The sequence below is a fragment of the Daphnia magna genome, linkage group LG6 (genome assembly GCF_020631705.1).
Source record: "Daphnia magna isolate NIES linkage group LG6, ASM2063170v1.1, whole genome shotgun sequence".
Taxonomy (NCBI): Eukaryota; Metazoa; Arthropoda; class Branchiopoda; order Diplostraca; family Daphniidae; genus Daphnia; species Daphnia magna.
This window is the reverse complement of record NC_059187.1, coordinates 3,160,749-3,185,620: the sequence shown is the minus strand read 5'-3', so window position 1 is coordinate 3,185,620 and position 24,872 is coordinate 3,160,749. Positions and strand designations below refer to the sequence as shown.

General features: G+C 41.4%; 3 protein-coding genes and 2 long non-coding RNA genes across 7 annotated transcripts in view; 3 read left to right on the top strand and 2 right to left on the bottom strand.

Moving 5' to 3' along the window:
* The window catches only part of LOC116925534 (sodium channel protein para), a 33,624-nt gene extending 26,695 nt beyond the window's left edge, over positions 1 to 6,929 (bottom strand). For 2 of the 3 annotated variants that reach the window (XM_045175661.1, XM_045175662.1), the window contains exons 1-4: positions 5,963 to 6,929; positions 2,164 to 2,818; positions 1,787 to 2,002; positions 1,190 to 1,228 (exon numbers count right to left, since the gene is read on the bottom strand). In XM_045175661.1, coding sequence (XP_045031596.1) covers positions 1,190 to 1,228; positions 1,787 to 1,942 — 195 coding nt within the window. In that variant the 5' untranslated portion in view covers positions 1,943 to 2,002; positions 2,164 to 2,818; positions 5,963 to 6,929. The remainder of the gene's footprint in view (positions 1 to 1,189; positions 1,229 to 1,786; positions 2,003 to 2,163; positions 2,819 to 5,962) is intronic. The other variant, XM_045175664.1, reaches the window with a different exon arrangement.
* A 24-nt stretch (positions 6,930 to 6,953) lies between these two features.
* Positions 6,954 to 8,392, top strand: LOC116925647. Its single transcript, XR_004395642.2, has 3 exons — positions 6,954 to 7,517; positions 7,767 to 7,861; positions 7,953 to 8,392. It is a non-coding gene; the product is annotated as an uncharacterized LOC116925647 (long non-coding RNA).
* Positions 8,393 to 16,347: 7,955 nt separating this feature from the next.
* LOC116925626 (cyclin-dependent kinases regulatory subunit) lies at positions 16,348 to 17,318 on the top strand. The gene is made up of 3 exons (XM_032932375.2): positions 16,348 to 16,567; positions 16,732 to 16,859; positions 16,929 to 17,318. Exons 1-3 carry the CDS (start codon positions 16,509 to 16,511, stop codon positions 16,991 to 16,993), a joined length of 252 nt encoding a protein of 83 aa, XP_032788266.1. The 5' UTR covers positions 16,348 to 16,508; the 3' UTR covers positions 16,994 to 17,318.
* Positions 17,319 to 17,406: 88 nt separating this feature from the next.
* Positions 17,407 to 24,738, top strand: LOC116925551. Its single transcript, XM_032932264.2, is given in 7 exon segments — positions 17,407 to 17,663; positions 17,762 to 17,965; positions 18,187 to 18,462; positions 19,513 to 20,629; positions 20,631 to 21,170; positions 21,348 to 22,047; positions 24,649 to 24,738. Coding segments are annotated over 6 exon segments (2,460 nt in total). The 5' UTR covers positions 17,407 to 17,547; the 3' UTR covers positions 21,555 to 22,047; positions 24,649 to 24,738.
* LOC116925649 lies at positions 19,177 to 21,958 on the bottom strand. Its single transcript, XR_004395646.2, has 2 exons — positions 21,817 to 21,958; positions 19,177 to 21,550 (listed from the first exon to the last, which is right to left on the bottom strand). It is a non-coding gene; the product is annotated as an uncharacterized LOC116925649 (long non-coding RNA).
* Positions 24,739 to 24,872: the final 134 nt, after the last annotated feature.

Here is a 24,872-nt window from a genome sequence, read left to right as displayed (position 1 = left end):
CAAAAACGCGCTGAAAATGTGAATATGTCGTGTGTTCGCATTTCTCTTTGTACCAAAGTTAACAATAAAAAAATAAATAAAAAAAAATTCAACCAAACGAAAGAAATCCCTTAAAAAGAAAAAGCAAACGGACCAAGTTTTTAGCCCGAATCGAGTTTTGGAAGCGGTCGCTTTGGGACTTATAACTGGAACGTCCAACGCTTTTCTACCTCATCGATTTCGAGGTGGTCCCTCATGTCTCTCAATACCGGGACCCCCCCGTTTTCCCCGCAGTTACACACACACACACACACAGAGTACCCAACCCAAGTATAAATATCTATATGGGGGGAGGGTGGGGAGGCTTGGCCCCTCATCAAAACTGATGGCGGTTCTTTTCCGTCGATGGTTCACGCACGGTCGATTTCGCTTTCTGTTTTGTGTCGCCCTCAATCGACGACGTATATTATGGCCCAAGTAACGCAAACGCTCATTTTCTCTTTTCAGCTATTGGGTGTCCCAGGGCTAGTTTAAATGCCACGGGGGGTGTGTCAACGGAAAGAAGGGGCCATCGAGGGACATGCCCGGCCGAATGCAATTGAAATCGAATCGACAGGAGCAGCTGTGTCGTTGGCTATCGTCATCAAGGGCTCAGCGATTGTTTATCAATCGTTAACGAGCCTCCGCTGTCTGCATAGATACGCAGCAGCAGCAGAGGCGGCGAGTCTAAAAACAATAAAACGGGACAAGGGCGGCCGTCATAACAATGGACGTATCGATGTGCAAAGCTCATTCAAGTGTCATTTCGAAGTCTCGAGGCGCCTTTCAGCGAAATGGCTTCGCCGTAATGGAGGGAGCGCAGTCAAGTGTCTTTTTGTGTTGACGAAAAGAGAATGTGAAAAATGTTAAAGAGAAAACGAACAGTTTGGGAAGGGCAAGTGGAAAACTAGCCAAGATGTGCGGATGGGATAGAAATTTTTTAAAGAAAATTCGAGAATGAAGAAGCGTAAACTAGAGAATGCTCGCACACACGAAGCTGCGGAAAGATGCGAGAACGCAGAGGTCAAATCATAAAAGCAGGAACGGAAGTCAATACGGCAAACCAAAAAAATGCAATCAAGCAGAAAGATTGACGTACAAATCGAGGTTGTTTAAAGAAGAAAATAGAGAGAATGAAGAAAAAGAGCATGTAGAGAGTTCATTTCCTTACTTCCTTAGTCCTTTTACGGGGCTTCAGGCCCAATCTGACCTATATATAGGGGGCACCCCACAATCATTAATCCATTGCCATATCGTCCTCTTATATCATTAAATGCGTCTCCAAATCATTTTTAAATCAACGTCTAACATTATTCTCTTAATCATTGCTCGTGCGTATAACACACAGACTGTGAATGACCTTATTTAGCAATTATGCGCCTAATTTTAAGCCTTGCCTATATTACAAGTCTTTTTTTTTTAAGAAAAAAGACGGATCATCAACAAGGGGCTCCTTTCTTAGAAAAAAATAAATAAAACAATTTCGGAAAAGGAAAGAAAAGATAGAAATAGACCAGTAATAGACATAAAGCAATAGAGTACATGGAAATGAAATTAAAATGATCCCAAAGAGAACACGTATAGCAAAGGACTTTCAATATTTGATGGACAACACGACAACATCGATAAAAAAAACGAATCGAATAAAAGACGACCAGGAAAAAAAAAAATCAAATTAATTTCTTCTTTTCAAGGAATCGATATCAATAATTAAACATTTAAATCACGTATTTATATTGTAATGGGAGAATTCGAATTTTAGTGTTACCTCGCTCTCCTCCGCTTTCTTTTTGCGCTCATTCCTCTTTGCCTCCTCTTCGGCAATGCGAGCCTCCGATTGGATCAGAGACTCACGCGTGTACGGACGGAAGACGGGTCGCTCCTCTTCGTCTTCATTGCTCTCCGTTTCGTGATCGCCGACCATGATGCAAATCCCTCCCCGGCCGATGAGTTGATTAGACTCACAGCACTCTCCAATCAATCACTACACACACGGTGCGAATTTTTTTTTATTTTTGTGGAGAGTTTTATCTTTTTTTTTTAAATTATTATTAGAAAATCAATTGATTTTAAATTTTAGCAAACGCGTCATTATTTATCTTTTTAAATAAAAAAAAATGATAAGCCTTTGAGCTGCTATGGTACCTGTTTATACAGGACGGCCCCTGTGGCGATTGGCCGGTTGCCACTTTAAGTTGCGTGCGGGCAGCAGGTGAGCCGCTGGATTTGCTTCTGTTTTCCTCACTCAAAAGAGGGTCCCTTTTTCACTTTGTTTTTCTTTTCTTCTTCTTCAGGACGGCCGGAATAACAGTATAATATTAAAACAACAACCAAGTCTTTCGTTGCTTTCAATCGGCTGTTTCTGCCCTGCAGGCTGCACACTTTGCCTAAGAGCCTCGAATTTCCCAACGGGCAATGATGACACTGATTTCACACAAAGAGGCCCGTTTTTCTTTTTTTTTCAGTCGATCTGCCGCACCCAACACTGATCCGCATACATCACTACGGTTGTACAAGTGATGAAAAACGGAAATCCAGTTGGGGAAGAAGAAAAAAAAAAAAAAAGGGGGAAGGGAGGCACAGCGACTAGAAGATGGGATTGGACTGCACTAATAAATGCGGTAGAGTTGCAAGAGCAGAAGAAACGACTGCCGGAGCGCCAAATAAGCCCTGCCAGTCATCAACAGGAGCCGTTTGTGCGAAGGAAGCGGATGCTGACGATGCGGTCCGCTCGCGAGCGTTCATCATCAACAGCGCGACGAGCAGCAACAGCGCCGTCCCATCCATCCTCAATGTTGTCCTATTTTGATGTCGCGTTCAAGAGAGAAATAAAATTGATAAATTAGATTGCGAGTCGTTCAATTTCGATTGCTTGACAAAAGAGACATTGTAATGTTAAAAGATTTAAGAGTTCAATCTCGTCGATTGTTTATATCAAATTAAAGCTGCGCAAAAATGTTGGGAAAAGTCGTTGTTGATTTTGTCGCATAATCAGATTTACGTTTTAACATTTAATCCTCTTCCTGCTCTTTTTTATTTTATCTTTCACATCTTATGAATTTCAGAACGTTTAAGGTCAACAGCAGATTTATGTGCCTCCCCCCCATCTATATGTGCATCGTTTGTTTCAGTCTATACGCACATCGCCATGTCTTTTTTCTTTCTTTCTTCTAACATAAAAAGGAACGTGACCACCATCTATTACATGGGCTATCCTACAGAGAGGGTTGTGCGCAATCCTCTTGATTGGATAGACTACCCCAACAAAATAAAAACGGATCTCTTGCAAACTCTGCTTTCTTCTTTACTGTGCCAAAAATGGCCTCGCATGGAGAGACGAGGAAAGACTATCAAGTTGCACGAATATCTAGGTCATTGCATAACGATTCGCGTAAAAGAGTTGTGCGAAAAATTTGAATGAAGCAAAGATTGCCCCCCCCCCCAAAAAAATGAGGCAGTTTAGCCTCGAGTTACACTCTCTTTAACGGAGGGGCCGCATTGGGGAAACATAACAAATATCCGGTAAGCAGGAAAAAGCGGAAGCGAGCGGATGAAGGCGGATTTGGAATGAAATGGAGGAAATGCTAGTCTCCTGCCCACAAATACTAACGCCTACACCCCAATACATAAACCATCTAAAAAAAAAAACAATTAATAAATACGAGCTAGCAGGAAAGAAATAATAACGTGAAATCTCTGAACAAATTAAACGACAAGTTGGGAAGCAAAAAAAAATAATATCTGAAAGATCAAACGAAAAAATGTGTGTGTGCTGCGCTGCATCTAAATTCTTTTGTGCCTAAACCGGCTGTGTGTGTATTTGATGCGTGAGTTTAGTATAGCTCCCGGAGAGAAAGAATGGGACTGCGGGAAACAAGAAAAGAAGGAAAAAAACACGCACGAAAGTTTCGCCCGTGTACAGAGAGGCAATGCAGCTCTTCGTGTGGGCAAAAGGCGAGGCTCGCAGCCCCTCGCGGATCAATAGGGAGTCACGTTACTATGGTAACCCTAGCCAGCCTTTTACGAGAGACACAGAGACTCCGAGACTGTGAGAAGGGAGGAAAAAAAATAATAAACCGGAGGGAAAATATAAAAACAACACCCAAAGGAGCCGAAATCGGCAAGCCGATTTCTGAAAAAAAAAAAAAAAAAAAAAATGTTCTAGCAAAAATATCGTGTGCCCCTTTTGAGTAGGGAGCAGTGGATCATGCATTGATACCCTGGATTGGCATGAGAAACAAAGCCAAACGTGCTGATGCGGAAACCTCGGGAAAAAAAACATTTTAAACTTGGAGAAAGTGAACCGTCCGAGATTTTCCGATTGATTTGCGAGCACCTGAACGTTTACATTGATATCATCCTGTTTTTGATTAAACAATCCATTCAATCTAAAAAAGGAAAAATAAACAGCAACAGCTCGCCCTGTTCAAACTATCACACAAAAATATTTTGAAAACGGAAACAATTGAAACATTCGAATTTAATCAAAATGAACGTCATTAGATGCACTGGTGCCGGATTACGAAACAATCAAATAAATTGAAAACAAGTGGCGCAATAAGAAAAAAAAATCACGCATCATTTGACACGCGGTGTGTTGCATCTACTTACGTTATTATAATCAGCACTTCTACAATAACATGACCGAGCCGGTCAAAGAGCGGCCTCTCTGATTACACGTCTAAACACACTCTGCACATCGTAACGATCACTTAAAGGTAGGCACAGCGAGGGGTAGAGGTGCACAGGATGGGTCTCGATGTTTAGAAATAAAACAACAGAGAGGCTCGTTAACGATGTCTGACACGGCCGTCAAAAGTCTAGTGGACTGCTTGGCGCCAAGTTCGTGTTGTTTTTATTTCAACGCATTCAAATCGAGAAAAGGCGCGAATGAATGATGGTGGTATTTGAAATGAATAATTCCAACAGACTGGAATTTTTCATCTGTAATTCCCGATGTTGCTAATTAAATAAAGGGCAAATTGAGTTGAAAATGTCAATCTGAAATTGTTTGCCCTGTTTTGTTATGATTTTTTAAAATGCCCTTTGTGTTGCGAACATGTTTGGAAGAAAAAAAAAACGGCCAGACAGGGAACTGGTGCGAATTCAGTACAAACATAACAAAAGAGAAAAGAATGGCTGGTTTCAGTTGATTATAGTTTGTGGAAAGAAAGTGCGATATTGCAAGAAAATGTCCCAGTTTCCGGCCAGACTGTATCCGTTTTCCAAGCGGGAGAAAGGGAAATGTTATTCTAGAGATTTCTCACGCACAACAAACAGTCGCAATGGGTGGGCCCTCTGATGAGTAAACTGGTTCGGACACACCCCCCGACCTACAATAACATGACGTATTTTTAAATATTTAAATCCCACATTTATAAACGTCCAATTTGATGACAACGAGATCAAAAATGTCCTAGTCGATACGTTTTAGTCGAATAATTTCTATTCCATCTGATTTAGCACATAGCGCAAAAAACACCAGCAATGGCAGTACAACTACTACTACCACAGCGAGGTCTTGAAAAAGAAAGTCAAGAGTAGCAACATTGCCAGCAGCTGGTGACAGCCCTTTGTGTGTTTGACGTTTTTTTTTTTTTTTTATATACTGTAACAGCAGTGACCTCTCTTTTATGTTGTTTCTTCTTTTCTACTGGATGAAAAATACACAAAAAGAAAGAGAGAAGGGAGTGCGTTTGCGAGACAGGGACACACTGTTGCAACAACGCCGTGAACAGAAAGAACCTCCTTTTGTTGTTTGTGCCTGAAAAGTTCTTGTCAAACTTGACACAGCGAATGTCGTGTTGGGACGCAAAACTCTTGTCAAACGAGATTCACAAGAGTTAGTGTTACAGCGCATATTCATGTAGCTCATTAGAAACTATCGACGAACAGTGTTAGAAACAAAAGAAAAATGGGACAAATGTAAGAAAGAAAAACGCACCATTGAGCGAAAAGTAGAAGAAAGCTGGGCCAATCACTTGCTGGGCGGCGTACATGTGTGTTTTTAGCTCTTATTAAATTTGATCACAGCCGTTATTTGCACAAACACTTCAATTGAATTGACGCATCACCAGCACCTGATGGGGATGATGACACTAGACAAAGGATTTCTCTTCGATGAGACACTGCAACACTTTTGAAACACTTAAAAAAAAAAAACACTAATCACAATGTAAATTTTTCAACGCCAGAGGAATGTGAAAGAATTTTCTGGCGAAAAACCCACGATAGAAAAAGAATGGATGGAACGTATTTCAAACAAAAAAAATGTTAGAAAGGATCTCTGCAGTGCCCAGCAGTTGATCGACGAATGAGACGTACACGTTCGTTGGCTGTTTGTGATCTACTGTAGCTCGTTTACTTTTTTACATCGACAGAGACGGGCACGCAGGAGCGACGCGCAAACACACAGCGGACACCTACACACACACACACACGACGAAGATCGACACTCGACGAATGAAAACCCTACATCTAGAGCCCTGGACGATGAAATGACCGATAAATGAGATGAATTATGTCACTAACACCGCTAGAGGGCCAATTGTTCCTCGTGGAAGAACAACTATTCTTTTTCGAGAGAGAAAAGAAGTCGAAGATGGGCCCCCCCCAAACGTCCTGGACACTAGCAAAGGACTAACTATTGCGAAAGGGTTCGACAGAGTTGATGGCAAAGTGTTCGTAGCGCCGTCTGCGGCAAAAAAGCTCGGTAGGAATACAATAGTTGTATGCAAAACTATTACAGGCAGCGAATACAGAAGCTATAAAGACTTTTAAGACACACAAAAGGTTGGATTCAAGTGTTCCCCGCCCACTATCATATATACCTTTGGCTTTCACGGGCGGGAGCTGAAAAGCTGAACGCAAACGAGAGACTTTGGAATGCTGCACACATGCGGGACGTCGTGTGCACACACAGACACAAAGAATGAGGAGAAAGAGCCACTGGAAAGGGGGGCGGAGCATCCGGTTGACGCATGCGCAATTGCCAATTTTCGATCGGTATAATTTAATTGTAGTTTTTAAAATTTTATTTAGACATTGTAAAATGAAAATCCAATTGTTTGATCTGCCTAATATTCTTTATTTAATGTGTTCCTAATTTAGATGTATTTTTAGTGGACTTTGATTCAATTAATTTGCTAATTCATTAACCCGTTGCCAAGTGTATTATCAAAAATCGACGAATTTCAACACGTGTAGCCCTTAGGGTTGGCAACCCTTTCCGAAGAGGAAGGGTTAGAAACAGAAAAACCGCCAACGTCGTGCGATTCCATTGTGAAGAGAACACAATGTTTGCTTAATCTTCTTCAGAGAATAAGGTGCGTCAACCTTATGCCATACATTAAATAGCAACAGTTTTCAGAGAAATTTAAGGAGGTAGGGTAAGAAAAAACTTAAAACTTAAAAAGATTTCTTAGTAAATAATCTCACCAAACAGCAAAAACAAAACTACGACGAACGTTATGTAATCGAACTACAGTTTAAAAAACAAAGTGAGTAAACCATCAAATTATTTCCAATTGATGAGCTTCAATTTCTGTGTAACGATAGAAGGGAAATAGTGACGTGAAAGGCACGGGTTCGAATCCAGCCACAGCCAATTCCTTTTTTCTTTTCAATCAACTCTTATTTTTAAAAAATCTTAAGTTTACTTAGAGCCCTAGATGGGCACTTAAGAACAATTTTATTTGCAGGTGTATTGATATTCTAACTTGTAGAATTTCATTTCACTCCACTTTCAGGTGAAGTGCTGAGAAAATCCTTAATTTTTCTGGACACTGATGTAATTGCTTCTTTTCAAAATGCAATTAACGTTATCAGCTTCAACTATTCCAAGGTTGCAGCTAAAAAAGCTTGACATTTCTTATAGACAATAGAATTGCAATTGTATTTCCGTCTCTCGTTTTGTTTACGCGCTTATGCGACAGGAATGAAATACGTCCGAGGACAAATAAACGGATTTGACCAAGACGCCGCATCAGCAGCTGCGAGTCGTCCAACATTCTTGGCCACGCTATTTAGAAAGGACACAGCGCGGTATTCGCTTGTTACATCCGGCCCACGTTCAAGTGGGTCCCTTTCCATATACGCACAAAGTCACCGTTCGTTTTCACAGAAACCAACTCTGAAAAGTTTGTCCTCGGATGTAGGAGGTATTTCTGGGAGCACCAATATTGCGAGAAGGCTCTTTCATTCAAGTATCGATTCATTTCCTTCATATATAGAAGGCCAACTTTAAGTTACATGCCCTTAACATAGTTTTATGACTAGTCGACGACGACTGATTGATGCAATTCATTTCCACATGTTGTGTGCACCGCTTTAGAGATTCATAATTTCGTGAAAAATAAAAATAAATACGTGATTACCTAGTCGTATTATTTATTGGTCTTTGTGTTAAAGAAGAAATAGGCCTGTAATATTGTTCCATTGAATGTATAGAGCTCCGCACTTCCGCACTCGCTCCTAAAGACTAACGAGAGTTATTCGCATTTATCGCACACATAGAGCACATAATAAATATATAGACGAATAATAGGAAATGCCTTATTCTTTCTTTAAAATAAATATATAGGGATTGTGTATATGTATACACTTCTCGTCTGATTTTTCCCGACGAGAAGAAGATTAGACGGAGTTGATTCACGCGGACGTGAAAAATCTTGGCTGATCAACAATAGCTCTTCTAATAAAAAAGAAAAAACCATATTCGATTGTGAACGTCATGGCAGCACAGCTTGTCCACATCACACACAGCACACACCCAAATGATAATTATCATCAAATAATATACGTATATATTATTATGTGGGCTAACGCAGCCGACTGGTAAACACTATAAAGCAACACACACACACACACATCGCTTGATGTTAGTTTGTAACCGGAAAAAAAAAAAAAGATTGTAAACGAGTTAAAGGTTCATTACAGGCAACGCAGCAGGCGTGGCCCACCCCTCGGCGGGGGCCTATAACACCCAGTGATTCCGGCACCGGATTGTGTGTACGACTTTATATATATATTTATATATACCTTTCTGACGATGGGGTCTATATAACGAAGCCAGTGTCACTACCGATAATCATCACATTTGCTTTGTTATTTTTTTCTGTATATATGTGTTATATTATTTCTAAACGAATTACTGCAGATCATTCTAATGATGTAAATGACATTTTTTGTTATCTTAAATTCTGACATGAATTTTATTACATCATGTTTTGTTTGTTTTATCGATTTTTTGATTTTCTGCTGTCTGCAAACTCGAGTCACATGTATAGACTCTTTTTTTTTCAACTGCTTTTCGGCATGGCGGATTGCAACTTATAATATATTCAACTGCATATCTATATAGTCTAGTATATATATATATATATATATAGAATCGTATATATACGCGTATTACACATATCATCCTGCGCATGGAACTAATGGCTGCGTGCAGCTGGCTATCACGCGATTTGCTTTCTCTTGATACCACACTCTTTCTCTGTGTGCTGTTCGCTCTCCCGTTTTATTTCATTTTTTGTTTTGCGCTTGGAAAAGGGTGGATAATCCGCACCGAATGTTATATAAAAGAAAAAAAAAGCGGGTCGTCGACGGTAGCTCGTCCCTCGCTCACTGTCTCGCTGGCCCTCGCTTTTTTATGATGACAAATAAATCACGACGTCGTCAAAGCGCACAAAAAAAAAAAAAAGAATGTTTTTTAGGTTCTATTGCAGTCCCCGCAATCTAATACTCAAAAATGCTAGCAGACTATATAGATAGTGGGCCATCGGCGTATATAGTCTGCTCTATATCCAGCATTTTTATGTATATACAGGGCTGCATTTAAGTGTATCAATGTAAAAAAGGGTGGAGCCACTTGATTTGAATATTATTATTATTTATGTTTGTTATTTTTTATTTTGGAATGTGTCACTAGTAGAAAATGGGGGATCCAACGTAAGCAATTAGAGGCAAATGAAAAAATCTTTGTTGCGACCTGGTAAAAGAATGTGCAAATTGACACGTTTCATCGCTTATTAAAACGATTTTCAGAAGCACACATCACGGAATGTTAAATATGTATACAAAGAGTATTGTATAATGAATCAGACTGTAATAACGCTTGGTAACAGCCAACGATCTCCCTGCACAGCCCTGAAGAACGACAATGAATTTTAAAGCTCTTCTATTATTTCCATTTTCCAACGTATATATAGTTCTTGTATATAAACATCCTATCTAATTCCCACAGAGCTGAAGTTTGTTAAACGACCGAAATAAAGGAGCAAAAAAAAAAAAAAGGAAAAACCAGCAGTTCAGAATTTTCTTTTTTTTTGCGGGTGCATCGCCGCCATCGATTGGCTCCTTCCATTCCCTCTTCTTGCTTTCATTCTTCTTTTGCTTTTTTCGGGACTGTTTTTGTTTCCATCTCTCCTTGTCTTTCTCGTGCGTATATCTCGACTGTCTCTGTTTTCTTGCTTTCTTCATTGTTGTCTATCCATTTTCGTGCCGAGTTTCTTTGCCCATCTGTCTTAACGTATAACAAAAAGAATCGTCTCTATATAAGCCAATGATATGCGTGTGGCCATTTATAGATCAGTTGATTGGATGCTCTACATATAAATATATAGGGTGCGGCAACCTAGCTGATTTTTTTGGGTGTTCAGACGCACATAAGGGCCAGTTGCAAATGACCTTAATCTTCGACAGCCTCGCGAAGAATCCGTTCCATCTCGAATCCATCGATCTTTATAGACCCCGTTTCATCTTGGCTTTTTCTTTTCGTTGGGATTCAGCCACTGGAAATTTCCATTGGCCCTATTATCGTTCATTAGCATCGTCGATTTGCGTTCATCACACGAGATTTCATTCCACACGAGAAGAAGAAAAAAATAAATACACCTAAGCTGTTGATTTAAGGTTATAACGCAAACATTAAAGACTTCAAAATTTGAAAGTGCATATGGAACAAAGCTCAAAGGGATGTATGTTCCAAATCTAAATAGCTTTTCATCGTTTCTCTTTTATATATTTGCCGCATTCAGCAGTCATTGCAGCATGTCGACCGCATAGGCAGCAAGTTGACCTCTTGCTGTTCTTTACACACACATACACACGCAGAGAACATAGTAGTATATGTGTAAGCAGGCTTTTCTTTGCCCGGCTGTATGTATATAGTATATTGCAGCTGGTTGGCGTATATAGCGCTATAGCTCGTTTCTATTGATTTATCGAAAGTCGACCCTTTTCTTTTTCTCCCCTTGTGTTATAGTCTCTATGTACACTATGTACCCTGTGTTTTAAACTTTGGCCACAACGATTCGCGGCCTCTCGTATATAGGTCGCTATATGTACTGTGGCAAATGAACAAAACCGCATTAGAGTGGCTGACCTATTTGAGCATATTAAGCAAATGCTATAGGCTACACATCATCAATCAATTTAAAGAAAAACTGCTAAAGATTATCTGCTGTGTGTTGTGATTTTCTGATGCATATTCAGAAGGCTAAACAACAACAGCAGTCAGAGTTGTTTTTCGAAGTAAATTTACGATTAGGTTAGAGACTTTGACAGTTAAGGATTTTGATATATGTCTTCATCGTCCTTATGCATGTCTGCCGTCATTGTAGCGCAACCTGTCTGCAACAAGAAAACGAAGGGATCAATTGGCTCCCTTCGTTTCGTCAATAACATCCTTTTTGTTAAATTTAGCAATTCCCCTCCCCCCTTTTTTTTATGGGTTTCCTCATAAAATCATAACCTTGTATATGCACTGGGCTAGACATTCGTGTATGTAAACGCTCCCCAAAGAAATCCTCGTAACTGTTATGTGATCGTGCAACGATCAGCGCTTCTTTCGGCCTCTGCGTCAATCGAATGAAAAGATGGAAATCGATATTTGCATATTTTAAAAAATAAATAAAGAAAGAAGGAAAAAAAAAAATGAAGATGAACCAGGTGTTAGAAGAACACGCTGTATAGTTCGCGTATAACATTCGCAAGCAATAACAAGCTGCAAAGGCAAAGGAGTTGCTATTCAAACAAACTGTGACAGTAGACATCGTCTCTTGTTTGCTCTGTTTATCGATAGTGACTTTCACCATTGTCAATTTGATTTTTTTTCCTATCGACAATCGAAAAAAAAGAAGGGTGGCACTTTTACTTATCGATTTACATTCATGCGAGCTAATATATACTCTAAGTTGCGTAAACCCTTTTTTCTCTCTCTCTCTCTGGTACGTTTGAACAACTAATAACGCTAAATACTTTTGAGAACGAAAAGCTGACTACACAACTGCCAAATAGGGAAAATGCAACAAATATACAAAGATAATGAAACGCGAGTCTACAGCAAATAAATGAAAATGAAAAAGAGTTGAAAGAGATTTATTAGTTGTTTAGCTCGACTAAGGTACTGTTGTTAGACACTGTCTCTCTCTCTCTGTGTGTGTGTGTCTATAAAGAGAATAGAAAGACATGTATAGCTTCAGAGTTTCGGGGTGGATGCCGCCAGCAAATAAACCCGATCGCAGACGGAGCGTAATGATCCCGTCAACGGTCGACAACTCGGCACTCACGCCGAGAAGCCTCTATATATCTCTGCTGTTATCGTATAAGGCCAGTATACACTACATGTACATCCATGTTTGTATTTCTCTTGTACATTAAACGATCAAGAAAATATACATACATTTAAAGGCTTCTATCAAATAAAATGTTAGACACACATCGTAGGCTATATATCAATGTTTAAAACGCAATCGTTTATATAATTCAACTCATCGCCTTTTTACTTTTATATTAGGATGCGTAAGAGTGTCCTTTACGAGACTTGACAGCCCACGCAGATTATGGAACAAGGAGATGATGAAAAAAAAAAAAGAAATAGAAAAAAGAGGAACACATTTCTTTTGCGTCATCGTTGAATTCGACCTCCATTTTCAGAAAACTTGGCGTGTATAGACTCTGCGTTCGGTTCTGTGCATCTATACACACCGAACAGAGAGCGGCATACAGAAAGGGCTTATATTAAATATACATATCTTTTTTCTTTTTTTTTATCCCGTTTTATTTTATTTTTTTCATTGTTCGTTGTCTTATATATATTTTATTCCTTGTATAAATTCTCCCATTTCCTTTTCTTTCACGCTGTCCTTATAGAGTATATCTATTGATTTGATTTGCTGGATGGGCGGATGCGCACCAAGTCTATACAGCACCGCTTATATACCGACGCCGCAGTAGACAGGCGTCGCTGAGACAATGTCATCGAAACTTCAAAATTTCTAAATAGATTAAAGCCACGATGAAATCATTTACTCCCGACGACATAATCTTATATAGAGCTGATTAATAAATAGTTGGCTTTGCTTGAAGTTATAGAAGGGCATGTATAACGACTTATCGAAAAGCTTAAATGTTTAGGTTAAAAACAAAAGAGGGCCTATGATATAGAATATTCAAAATTATATTGAAACATCAGTGGGTGTTAAATACCATTTTCGACGTAGCTGATGTACGTATAGTGCGGGGGAGGGTATATTATATAGCTCAACATAAGAAAAGTTGTATAGACTAATCGAATCGAAGAAGAGGGGATTGACTTTTGCGTCCGTTCTTTTTTAGCTTATGGTGGGACAACAAAACAGTTGGAATGTTCTGTCTACTGCATTGTATCTATACGTCTAATATATTATATAGATCCGTTCCATTGCTGCGCAAGTGCAACTCGGCGTGCAACTCTCTGACGTCGTTTTCTCTATACCCCATTCCCCTGCGGTATAGAAATGTAGAGAGGAAATATAAACGAAAAAATCGTAAACATTCCTAAAATTAAAAAGAAATGATGTACCATTTTTTTTTTTTGGTTTTGATATGCGAGTAAAACAAATGTAGAATGTAAAAGAAAAAAAACTAAACATGTCTTTTGGTCTCGGTGTTATTTTTCGATTTGGCCGGTTCCGAGCCTATACATACCGCATCTTATCTCATTACAAGGTGAATGGCCAGTGAAATAAAAAAAAATAAAAAAAGGATGGCGTGCATGGACGAACTTGACATGCTCGTTCGTGTCCCGTTGCATCGTTCACTGAACATCACCATTCTCATCATCTTCTCCGTTTCCAATTATCTAAGAGCAACGAAATAAATAAAGAACATCCACCCAACCCCTGACAAAAAAAAACATAGCCGTCACGAAATCAAAATCATATCTACGCCCAAATACGAAAACAAAACAAAAAATCACGATGGATATAATACAGCCCATTATTATATGCCCGTACAGTGTGTGTGTGTGTGTATTTGTCATCCCATGTCACGAAGATGGACAGATGGCACTATAGGGACGTGTGTACTCCATAACACTATAGCTATATATATATTTTCCTATTTTTTTATTGAATTAAAAAAATAGCATTTCATAGTTGGAAGAATGGTACATATATCAAGAACAGCTCTGATGTCACACACAACACTTTTTTTGTGTGAATCCTTTGGAGGAAATTTTTTTTTAAATAGAGCGTCGATTCAGAAGATGATGACATGCATGGCTGAACATTGGTCCAGGGTTTATTTCTTGCCCATCATGTCTGTACTGGGGCCTGGGCAGCACCGCGAAATAAGGACGTGTTCTTCGACGCCTATCGCCCCAGCCAAAAATGTTTTCAATCTAAAAATGTCGAACGAAGGAAGATCTCTATGATTATGTTGGTTATATGACACGTTTCCAACGAATTTCTTTAACTGTATATCCCCGCAAAGATGTAATATATTATACGGTTCTATAATAGCGAAGGAAAAGCGTAGTGCGCATTGTGCTCTATCTACTACGAAACATATCCTAGATCCACGCAAAGTCAAATAAATCGCTATAGACTTCCGAAATCACCCGTCTGAAATGTGTCTGCGTTAGTCCGACGTCCGACCAACCAAATTTATTGACTTGTTCCTACACTCGCAGTGCTATAGTCTACTGGATAAACTAAAAAAAAAAACAAATAAATTGAAAATAAATTTAAGAGAAAAAAAGAAAGGATTGATTAGGTCAGAGTAGGACCTTATCGTTGTCCGTGCAGGCATCGCGGGACCTTTGCGGTTTCTTGTAAAGGCAACAGAAAGTAATTTTTTATTTAAAAGCGGATATAAAAAAGCAAAAAAAAAAAAACCAAGGGCGCTGTTGCCGCGCCTCTCCCTCTTAACCCGGACGTACCCACGTCCTGACATCGATCCTTTTTTTCTCCTTCCGTCCCTCTTTGTGTGCGTAACGATATGACGAGTGATCACCATGGATATATAAGGCCGCATCGACACACTTGCTATTTCTCCACTATATATAGTGCAGACGATGGATATGAGGAACGACGGCGAGTTACTAGCTCGTCGCGGGCTCTTTTACCCGACTGGATCGAAACCTCATTCAGCCAAAGGGGACTATTGAACAGTTCCCATCGTTTCGACAGTCCGAGAAAATAATAATCAATTTTTTTTTTTTTCTTTTTCGTTCTTCTGCCTATTTTCATTCATCCGATGACGAAGATGACGACTTGATTGAAAATCATTCTTTTCCCATCCCACGGGCAGAATAGTATTAAAGATATGTCCGACCTTCACGAAAGAAAGAAATGTATTTTCACATGGACGATGACATTTTTTGGATAAATGGTACAGGAAATTGAAAATGAGGGAGAAAGAAAAAAAATCAAAGGTTTTTTTTCAATTGTGTCTCGCACTGGGAAGAAACAGCCAAGGGAAAAACAATATGCAAATACAAAAATGTCACTGTGATTCAATTGAACACTTTCAGGACAGTTGTGCGGTTTGGTGGGGTTCGTGTGAGGTGGAAAGAAGAAGAAAAATGAGATGATTGAATCAAAGAGTCGGTCAAGACAACGGGCAAAAAATACAAACACATAAAGTCGAGCCAATACAATTGACCGCCTCGGGGTCGTTATCGAATTTACGTTCTGGACGCGCCGACGCGTCGCGTTCACATTCTCCCGTAATCTACTCTTGTCTCTACGGCCTTCCCATCCTCCATTTCCGACGTCCCTGACGACTCCCGTATTTGCGTACGGCCAATTACCATCTGGATCTAAGCAAATATTGAATCGACGACATCGTGTGTATAAGCTCGCTTCTGTTGTTGTGCGTCTGCCAAGCAGAAAAGACTGCAGTGCAGTTCAATTGATGATTTGAATAAACAGAAAAAAGTTAGATTCGGTTTGTCGTTTTTCTTCCAGTTTTCACAAAAAGAGGGCGTTTCTAACTAAGAGCTTTTAATTTTGACCACCAGATGGTAGCACAGGACTGTGTAATACGTTAACCACTTTATTTCAACCAGAGCTTTTATCGGTTGGCAGGCGAACAAATTTGAATCTGAAATTTTAGCCCAACCGTCACGTTGTGAGCGGCGCGCAATAAATCGAAATTGATCAAGTTTAGAGGCGTCTCCCCGATTTTCTTTTCCCGATTTTCTTTTAACAGAAAAAGAAAGAATGTCGTACAAGAATATCTATTATTCGGACAAATATTACGACGACAAATATGAGTACAGGTGAGTGACGAGCATTTTGTGGAAACGTTGATATAGCATCCATTGTAAGAGGCACATGTTCTTTACCTCTATTCTTGAACAGCGGTGAATGTCAACGTTTTCAATTGTTGCATGACTCTTAATTATACGCCTTTTCTTCACACTCGATACTTTTTTTTTTCCAGGCATGTTCAACTACCAAAAGATCTGGCTAAACTAGTGCCCAAAAGTCATTTGATGACGGAAGCAGAGTGGAGAGGTCTTGGTGTTCAACAAAGCCAAGGCTGGATCCACTACATGATTCATCAACCTGGTAAGATGCGGTAATTTAAGTGAAGTCGAGTTTCAGATTTGTGATAAACTTTCATTCTTCATTTCACAGAGCCTCACATTCTTTTGTTCCGACGCCCAATCACCACACCCCCAATGGAAGAAAAAGAATCATGAAAGGACAATCTTAAATTCCCTCCACTAAAAGCCAGCAAGTGCGATTAAAAGTGTTGCTATTGATAATTATTTCTTTTTTGACGTTTTCCTCTTCGATTCACCTTTTTCACTTCATCTTCCCACTCCTGTCATTTGTTCAACCTTTCCCGTCATTCCCTTTAGCTTAAAGATGTCTTTTTTCAGTCTTTTTTTTTTTTTAGGCTTCCAAAAGAGCTGTTTTTTTTTTCTCAGTTTAGTTTGAGTGTTAATAGAGCCAGAGAACCTGTACAATATTCCGTATGTACCGTAATAAAACCCATGTTTCGCTGCTAACGCAGAAAGAAAACAGGATAAATTAATTTCGGACACCATCTGCTGGATTGTAGAGGAACGCACTCTGTCCAGCTCTACAGTAAGGCAGGGGAGAGGAAAACAAGAACGGAAAAAAGAAAGATTGAAGCGCTCATGTTTGATGGTTGTGGGCAAGGCCTTGCACGAGTTTACTGGTTGCCACGGCCACGGAATCAACAAAGTGGTTTTTGAATGAAACTCTAGACAGTCATTCGAGTGGGACAATGCAGAGGAGATCGTTTTCACACAAGAGGGTGGATTCGTTCCATTCGTTCAATGCCGCTAAAACAAAATCTGCGCCACTCAAGAACGAATGGGGAGAGAACTTCATTATGGACAGGTAAATAATCGTGAACTAGTTGAACATTGATATTTACAACATTTTCACCCTATTGACTGTTAATTATTGAATTGGGGACACTGCCTCCTCATCGTCAGGTGTGGCCTGCCATGCGTGCCGTCGCTGAAGGGCCGTGAAAACGTCCAGTTCATTTCACTTCAACACAATTTGATTTGCCGGATCGATTCGCTTTCCTCCTTTCGGATGCTCAAAGTGCTGAACCTCTACGACAACAAAATCGAACGGATATCAGGACTGGACACGCTCGCCTCTCTTCGAGTGTTGATGCTCGGTAAAAACAGGTACCGTGCCCATGCTCCACTTTGACGGATCACCAGTCACTTGCCTTGTCCAGCCTGACCTGCTGTATACTTTCTTTCCGATCAAGTCAGGCATAATATGAAACGAACAAAAATGATTGGACGTTCGTTTCACTGTTGTTGCTTGTTTTTTCTATTTTCTTAACTCCCTTCTTCTTGACTTCACTGTGTGTGTGTGTACGTGTTTCTTAACTTTGACGTAGATTGAAAACGACGGAAGGATTGGAGTCCTTGCAGAGCCTCGACATTTTAGACTTGCACGGCAACCAGATCGCCGCTTTGACGGGCATGTCACGTCTGCGGACGTTGCGTGTCCTCAATCTAGCGGCCAATTCGCTTAAGAAGCTGCCCTCCCTCGATGGCCTCCTGGCTCTCGAGGAGCTCAACGCCAAACGCAACCGCATCTGCAAGATCGTGCCAGAAGTTGCACACGCCAAGCGACTCGAGCGGCTCTACCTGAGCAACAACGAACTACGCCGGTAAGTTTTTACACCGTCGACTAAGAGAAAAACCGACCACAGCCGGTTGGAAATTGCCATCGCAAAATTATTCACGAGCAGAGAGAGATGGAGTGGAACTTTCTTTGGCCTTCTCTTTCGCTCTAGGCGTTGTTACACACGTCTTTGGAAAGTATGCCTAAACTATTCGGCTGACTTTGAGAAAGAGCCACGGCAGTTGCTGCTGTGACACAAGTTTTTGATTTTTTTTTAAAATACATGTCGCATGGAAAAGAGAGGAGGGGAGCTAGAGTTGAAAGACGAAACGCCAATGTGCATCATGGCGTGCGTGTGTGACGTAATAAGAGAGGTGGTCACCGGAATCGTTTGTTTGCGTTGTCCGAAGTAGAGAAGAAGGGACCGTCCCCAACGACACAAGAACAACGGAAGCGAAAAGAGAAGGCGCGACGACGTTTGAAAACAAACAAAACACTGTCTATAAAGCTTTTGGATTTTTTTTTTCTTTTAAAGAAAAGAGGGGAAATAGACAAGAAAACTTGGCCGTGGACTGGAATCACCAGGTTCAATCGACAACTGCCTTTTATCGCGACCAGTTCAGTTAAATCGATGCGAACCGAAAATTGCGATGCTCTCGTCCTTTTTTATTTTTATTGTTGGTAGGCAGCAATTTTGTTTTGTTTCTTTCTTCCTTTTCTTTTACGTACCCGGGCATAAAAACGAATTTCGTGACTCATCCAAATTGATATGTCGTGTACTACATTGTAGTGTTATATTCAGAAATCATGCTAAAGAGCATTAAACGAAAGGTATTACTCGTGTCGCGGCGGGATTGTTCCATTGTGCGCACTAGAACAAAAAGTAGTCGGGCTAAATGTCCAGCTTTTCAAACGGAAGGTATTCATTAAAAAAGTATAAAAAATGCCACTTTAGCCATAATTCATTAGGCAAATGGATTTGACCCTCGATTATTTTACATCAACTGCAATTCATTCTGCCGAATTTAGTTTTTCACGTTGTTCATCCGTTAGTCCTCGGCTATCGGCAAATGATGACGGTGTTGGTGCATTGCAGGCTGGACGACCTGAGCCCGTTGGGTTTGCTCAACGGATTGAAGGAGCTATCGCTGGACGGCAATCCGCTGACTTTCAACGCCAACTACGTCCTGTACGCGGTCAGTTCGATGCCTTCGCTCGTTTTGCTCGACCAAAATGTCATCTCTTGCGGATTGAGAGGCGAGGCGGAGAACTGGTCGTCTCAGCGCTTGCCGGCCAGCACAGCCAGCAGCCAAATGGACAAAGTCAACCCGATTGTGACTGTCCAACACAAGGCTTCTGCTTCTTCCGGCGTTGCAATCGGTGCGATCAAGAGCTCCGGCATGTCCAGCAAGTTCCACCAGCGAAATGTGGCCGTCGTCCGGCCCATGAGTACGACTAATCAGCCGGAACAGGAGCAGCACGAGCCTCCGCCACATCCGGAAGGTTTGACGGCGCAGGTTGGGAGCCCGCCGATTGTGAACGATCCCCCGCCCCGTTGTTCGACTCAGGGGCCGACGGCATCCGCCATTAAATCGTGTTTGGTCAGGAGCGGTGACCATCCGCGGCGCAAGTCCTTCCGGCAAATTGCTTTCTCGGCCATGGTGTGCAACGCCGCAGCGCCTCGTCCGGCCGATGACAGTCAAGACAAGTCAAGTCAGCCCGTCTTCCGTTTCAGTCTGCGCCCACCCACGGCTGAATGGAACGAGACAATCGAACAGCGGACCACCGGAAAGCGAATCAACAGCAGCGGCAATTGTAGCAGACGACGCGATCGATCGCGTGTCGCCATCGAGTTTGACGATTCTTCCAGCTCGTGGAACTCCGATTCGGACGATTCGGATACCGCATCGACCGCGTCCAACCAGTCGAGGAAGCCGGCCGCCAGGTTGGCTTGTCGCGTCTCGACCGCACCTACGTCCGGCAGCACGGCGATGAATTTGACTCGCAGCCTCTCGTCGAGCGCCAACAAATTCGGCCCGACGTCGTTGGCCAATCAGAAACTTAGTGCCACCATAGGAATGAACATCAAAGAGCAGTTGCGTGATTTGCGCATCATAGTCGGCGAAGAAGAAGTACACATCACCGGCATCAACATTGTCCGCATGCTTCAGAACATGCAATGGTCGCCGGATGAAGTGGAACTGTTTCACATGGATCGTCTTTTACGGGCTCAGTTTCGATCAGCTGTGCCCTCATTACGCGTCGCTTCGCAAGCTCTTCCCCAATTTGCGCAATTTCGCCTTCCGCAAGATGGCCATCCCGCCCACGTTGCGTCAGATCAACGGCCTGGCCAAATTGGAAAGCCCGTCGTGGTTTCGGTGGAGCGTCAGCGTCGAGACGCTCGTCCCCACGCCAGAGCCGTTGAGGGCCGCGTGGAGGTTGTACGCCATTTACCGGTTGCATCCATTCGGGTTGGATCAGATCGACGGCGAACCGATTGGACCCGAAGACGTGGCCAATGCTGAGGATCACTACGATACGCTCGATGCTCTGGTCTTGTTAACAGCGCCATCAACGGCCATCCGGAGACAATTTGATCGGTTCTACGATGCTGGACAGACGTCATCGTCGTCGTCTTCTGGATCTTCGGACGCCGGCGGGGCTGCCTGCCAACAACAGCAACAATCACGTGACAACGAGTACAACCTCTTGATGAGGAAACGAGCCATTCGTGCCACTTTTCAACCTTTCAAGGTGTGTTTATGAATGGACTATTTTTAAATGAGGCTGATGCAATCATGTTGCGGTCTAGAACGATCCGTCAGTGCCCTTGTGGATGCATTCCATCAATCTGACGTTGTTTTTTGTGTTGGTTTTCTCGTGCGTGACTTGGTTTCTAAAACTTTCATATTTTTCAAAATTCCTTTTTAGGAAACGAAGCACTTACGAAATCGTACAGCGCATCTGAAATACATTGCCGAGTACGGAATGGAGGTGGCCGTCAAGTTGAGTTTCCTTTCGCAGAACTGGGAACGTCTTTTCAGCGGCATGGTGGAAACTGCAGCAGACGAAGTGCAAGACGAAGCTGTTTACAAGAGGACCAAGATGGCTCAGATGAAGAGCAACACGAATGCCTGATTGGGATATACAGTTTTTGTTTTTTTATTTTTTAAGCTAAACAATAAAAAAAAATTGACATAGAAAATTTGAAAATCTAGCTGTTGATTTATATGCAAATTTATGTGCTTTTTCGTATTGTTGCTGTGGTTAATCATCGTTATTTTCGACCTTGGAAAAAAACATGAAATTACGAAAGAAAAGAAAAAAGAGAGAGACATAAAAATATATTTAAAAAAAGGGAAAGTTGTGAAAGCGTAATGTTGGAAGAAGAGAAATATACGTGGCAACGCCAAATGTTCTCTACTTTCTCCCGCCTGTGTTTCTCAGGGTGTGTGTGTGTCTGGTGTGTGTCCAAGCAAAGTAAACACAAAAGATGGTGGTGAGTTGTGTATGTCGTAGTGTGCCCTATGTTACTCCACCCCTGCGCCGCGTTTTGTGTTGAATTTCATCGAAACGGTTGCACTGAGAGACGCCAGAAGAAGAATAACAAGAAATTCAACTGTTCGAAGAGGTAATTCGTAAAATCGATAATGAAATACGTAAATTATTTTCACCAACGGTCTGCACTTAATCTGGTGATGAACGAATCGCGAATGAAGATAGAAATAAGGGAACAACAGCTTAGATAGGTTACTCACCTTGCCGTGATTATTATTTTAGCAAAAACAAACTATTAGGCAATAGATAACAATCTAATCATACAAAGTCTCCACTTTCAGGCAAACATGGACAACTTTTGGGTGTTAGCTCATGTTCAATCTTTATTTGGTGTTTGATAAGTTGCTGACGGGGACTGACCTTCCGTAGTCTCTGTATCTACCTGCGCCAACATCATATCAAATCCTAACATTATATCATATCAGGTGGTTTACTGATGTGAATCTCTCCCTTTATCAGTGAATCTCTTCCTTTATCAGTGAATCTCTTTGTTACCACATCAGGCACAGGATATGGATCATGAATGCTGGCGATAGATTGCAACCAATAGAATTTGAAACATTAAACAGCTCCGTGCTCAGGAACAGAGGCAGAAGCACTGGCCATTTTCATATTTAATGACGGATGCCACATCTCGTGCACACTGTGTGACACAGCAAGTGACCCTGTTGGTTCACTCTGCTAGAAAAGCCTGGGGTTTCTCATTGTGGGCCTGGTTACTATGGGAAACCAAACTACAGCCAACCACCACATCCTGCTGATAAAAACTTCATGCCATCGATAGATTTTAGATTGATCCCGTGGATTTTCCAGTATCTAGACTGACGGGGTACCCATGTTCGAATCGCAGTTGCTTCACCCGGAAATCGATGGTTTGTCTAACAAACATTCGATTTGTTACTCAAACAAAACAAAACCAAAAATGCGTATTGTGTTTGCTAGAACACGATTCTTCTGTTGACGTGACGGACAAGTTGAGTGCCAAGGTTATTGGCTGGATGATACCAGATGATCATTTATGGAGATGACTCAACACGCTTCGCTACTGATGGCGCCTGCGTCCGCTTGCACATTGCATGCGCTCCAAAAAAGAAAAAGGGGCAAGTTTTTGGCCAGATCTTGTGAAATGTTGAAAGGCTTTTATCCATCTGTCGCCGACTCTTTTCCCTCGTGAGCTTCTCCCGTGGAAAAGAGAAAGAAAAAAAGAGGGAACAATATCGACGGCGGCTGTGCGGATTTCGATGGTCCAGCCGACTCCTCACACCCTCTTCTATTGCATCTCCTACCCCAGTAGTGGTAGCCGAGCCACCCGACACGGTCGTCTATCAACCCGTGCTCGTCGTGTGTGTTCCATTTTTTTTCCTCTTTTCGGATACAAATCTCGTGTTGATCTTCTCCTCGACTGCCTTTTTGGGTTTGTTTCTTATCCAATAAGATTCGGTAAATTGAAAAATATTTCTCTTTTTTTTTTCGGACTGTGTTATCGTGTCTGAAGTTGTTGCACCAAGATGAAACAGACGCTGTAGCTTTGATTTATTCATCGTTGGTATTTTCTATTATTGGTTCTATGGCGCGCGTAGATTAATTTGATTAAGACGAAGGGCATCCCCTCCCCGACCGCATCTCCCAATTGCGTCTCGCATTCTTTCTGTTCTTTTTGTTTTGTTTTTTTTCTCGGCCAATTTCTAGCAGTGAAACAAAATAAAACAGAAAATGGGGCAAAGGATAAATGAGAATCAAATGAAGAAGGAGGACGTGGGCTTTGTTTAATTGCGAAACAGCAAATGTCCAGTCACGATCCCGTCGTCAACGGCCGCTAACAAACGATGCACTAGTTTTTTTGGAGATGCTTCAAGTCTTGCCCTCTTTCAGCTCGCGCGACCATTAAGAGGAAAAACACACACGAAAAAAGAAGGAAGCAGATGGGGGAAGAGAATAGATTTTTTTTTTTTATTGTAATTTATTTTTATTTTATTTTTCTTGTTATTATGGCCAATTTTGCTCTACTGACCACCGCCCATATTTCACAGCTCCATGAACAAACGAAAAAAAAAAATATCCACGATTTCTTAACGGCCATTTTTCTTACCCGTTTTATGGATACCAATTCCGGGTAGGAAGTTGTCGAAAATAGTAGAAAAAAAACAGACGAAAAAAATGGATTAGGATTCACGCCACGTTGATCATTTATGATCCCGTCCTATCCTACCTCCTTTTATGATTCGCCCTTTTTTTTTTCGGTGATATGGTATAGGTGGAGAGGGGGGGGGGGACATGTTTATTCTTCCACAACTCGATGTGAAGGTTATAGAAAGAAGCTGTCCGCCAATCGATACGCAATTCACGGAGCAGCGGACTTGGACGTTAGGTGGTCAACCGGCCAGAGAAAGAGGATGTGTCGGCAAATGATGTGTGTTTTTTATTCGAAATGTCGGGTTTGATGTTTTTGTTTTTTTATACCCACCGGCTGGTAACCGCAAGGTCTACAGCCTCGCCGCACCATCCGATTTGTGGGTGGTAAATGACTGCTGGCAAACGCCGGAAGCAAATATCGAAATTGATTAGTTTTTAGTTTTTTCTTGTATTGGATATCATTTTATAACTCGTATTCTTTTCTTTATTTAACATAAAATTGGATATGCGCGATGATTGACATGTTTTTTTTTTCCTACAGAGAAAATCGGATTGAAGACGGACCACGATGACTATCGGCAGGGTAGCGCCAATCAGCAACGTCGATCATCAATACTGAAAGAAAAGAAAAGAAAAAAAGAAATCGCCCAGCATCAGAAAGGAGAAGAACGACGGCCAACTGAAACTTGGCACAACACGAGGAAGAGGAAAATCATAATAATAACAGTTTTTTTGGGGGGTGGGTGGGGAGGAGGGGAAAACTAC

Excerpts from the sequence above, each read along its gene's own strand:
- LOC116925626 (XM_032932375.2), top strand. The coding sequence starts at position 16,509 with ATGTCGTACAAGAATATCTATTATTCGGACAAATATTACGACGACAAA. Across the intron at positions 16,568-16,731 it reads GACGACAAATATGAGTACAG|GCATGTTCAACTACCAAAAG; the intron begins GTGAGTGACGAG and ends TTTTTTTTCCAG. Across the intron at positions 16,860-16,928 it reads CTACATGATTCATCAACCTG|AGCCTCACATTCTTTTGTTC; the intron begins GTAAGATGCGGT and ends TTCATTTCACAG.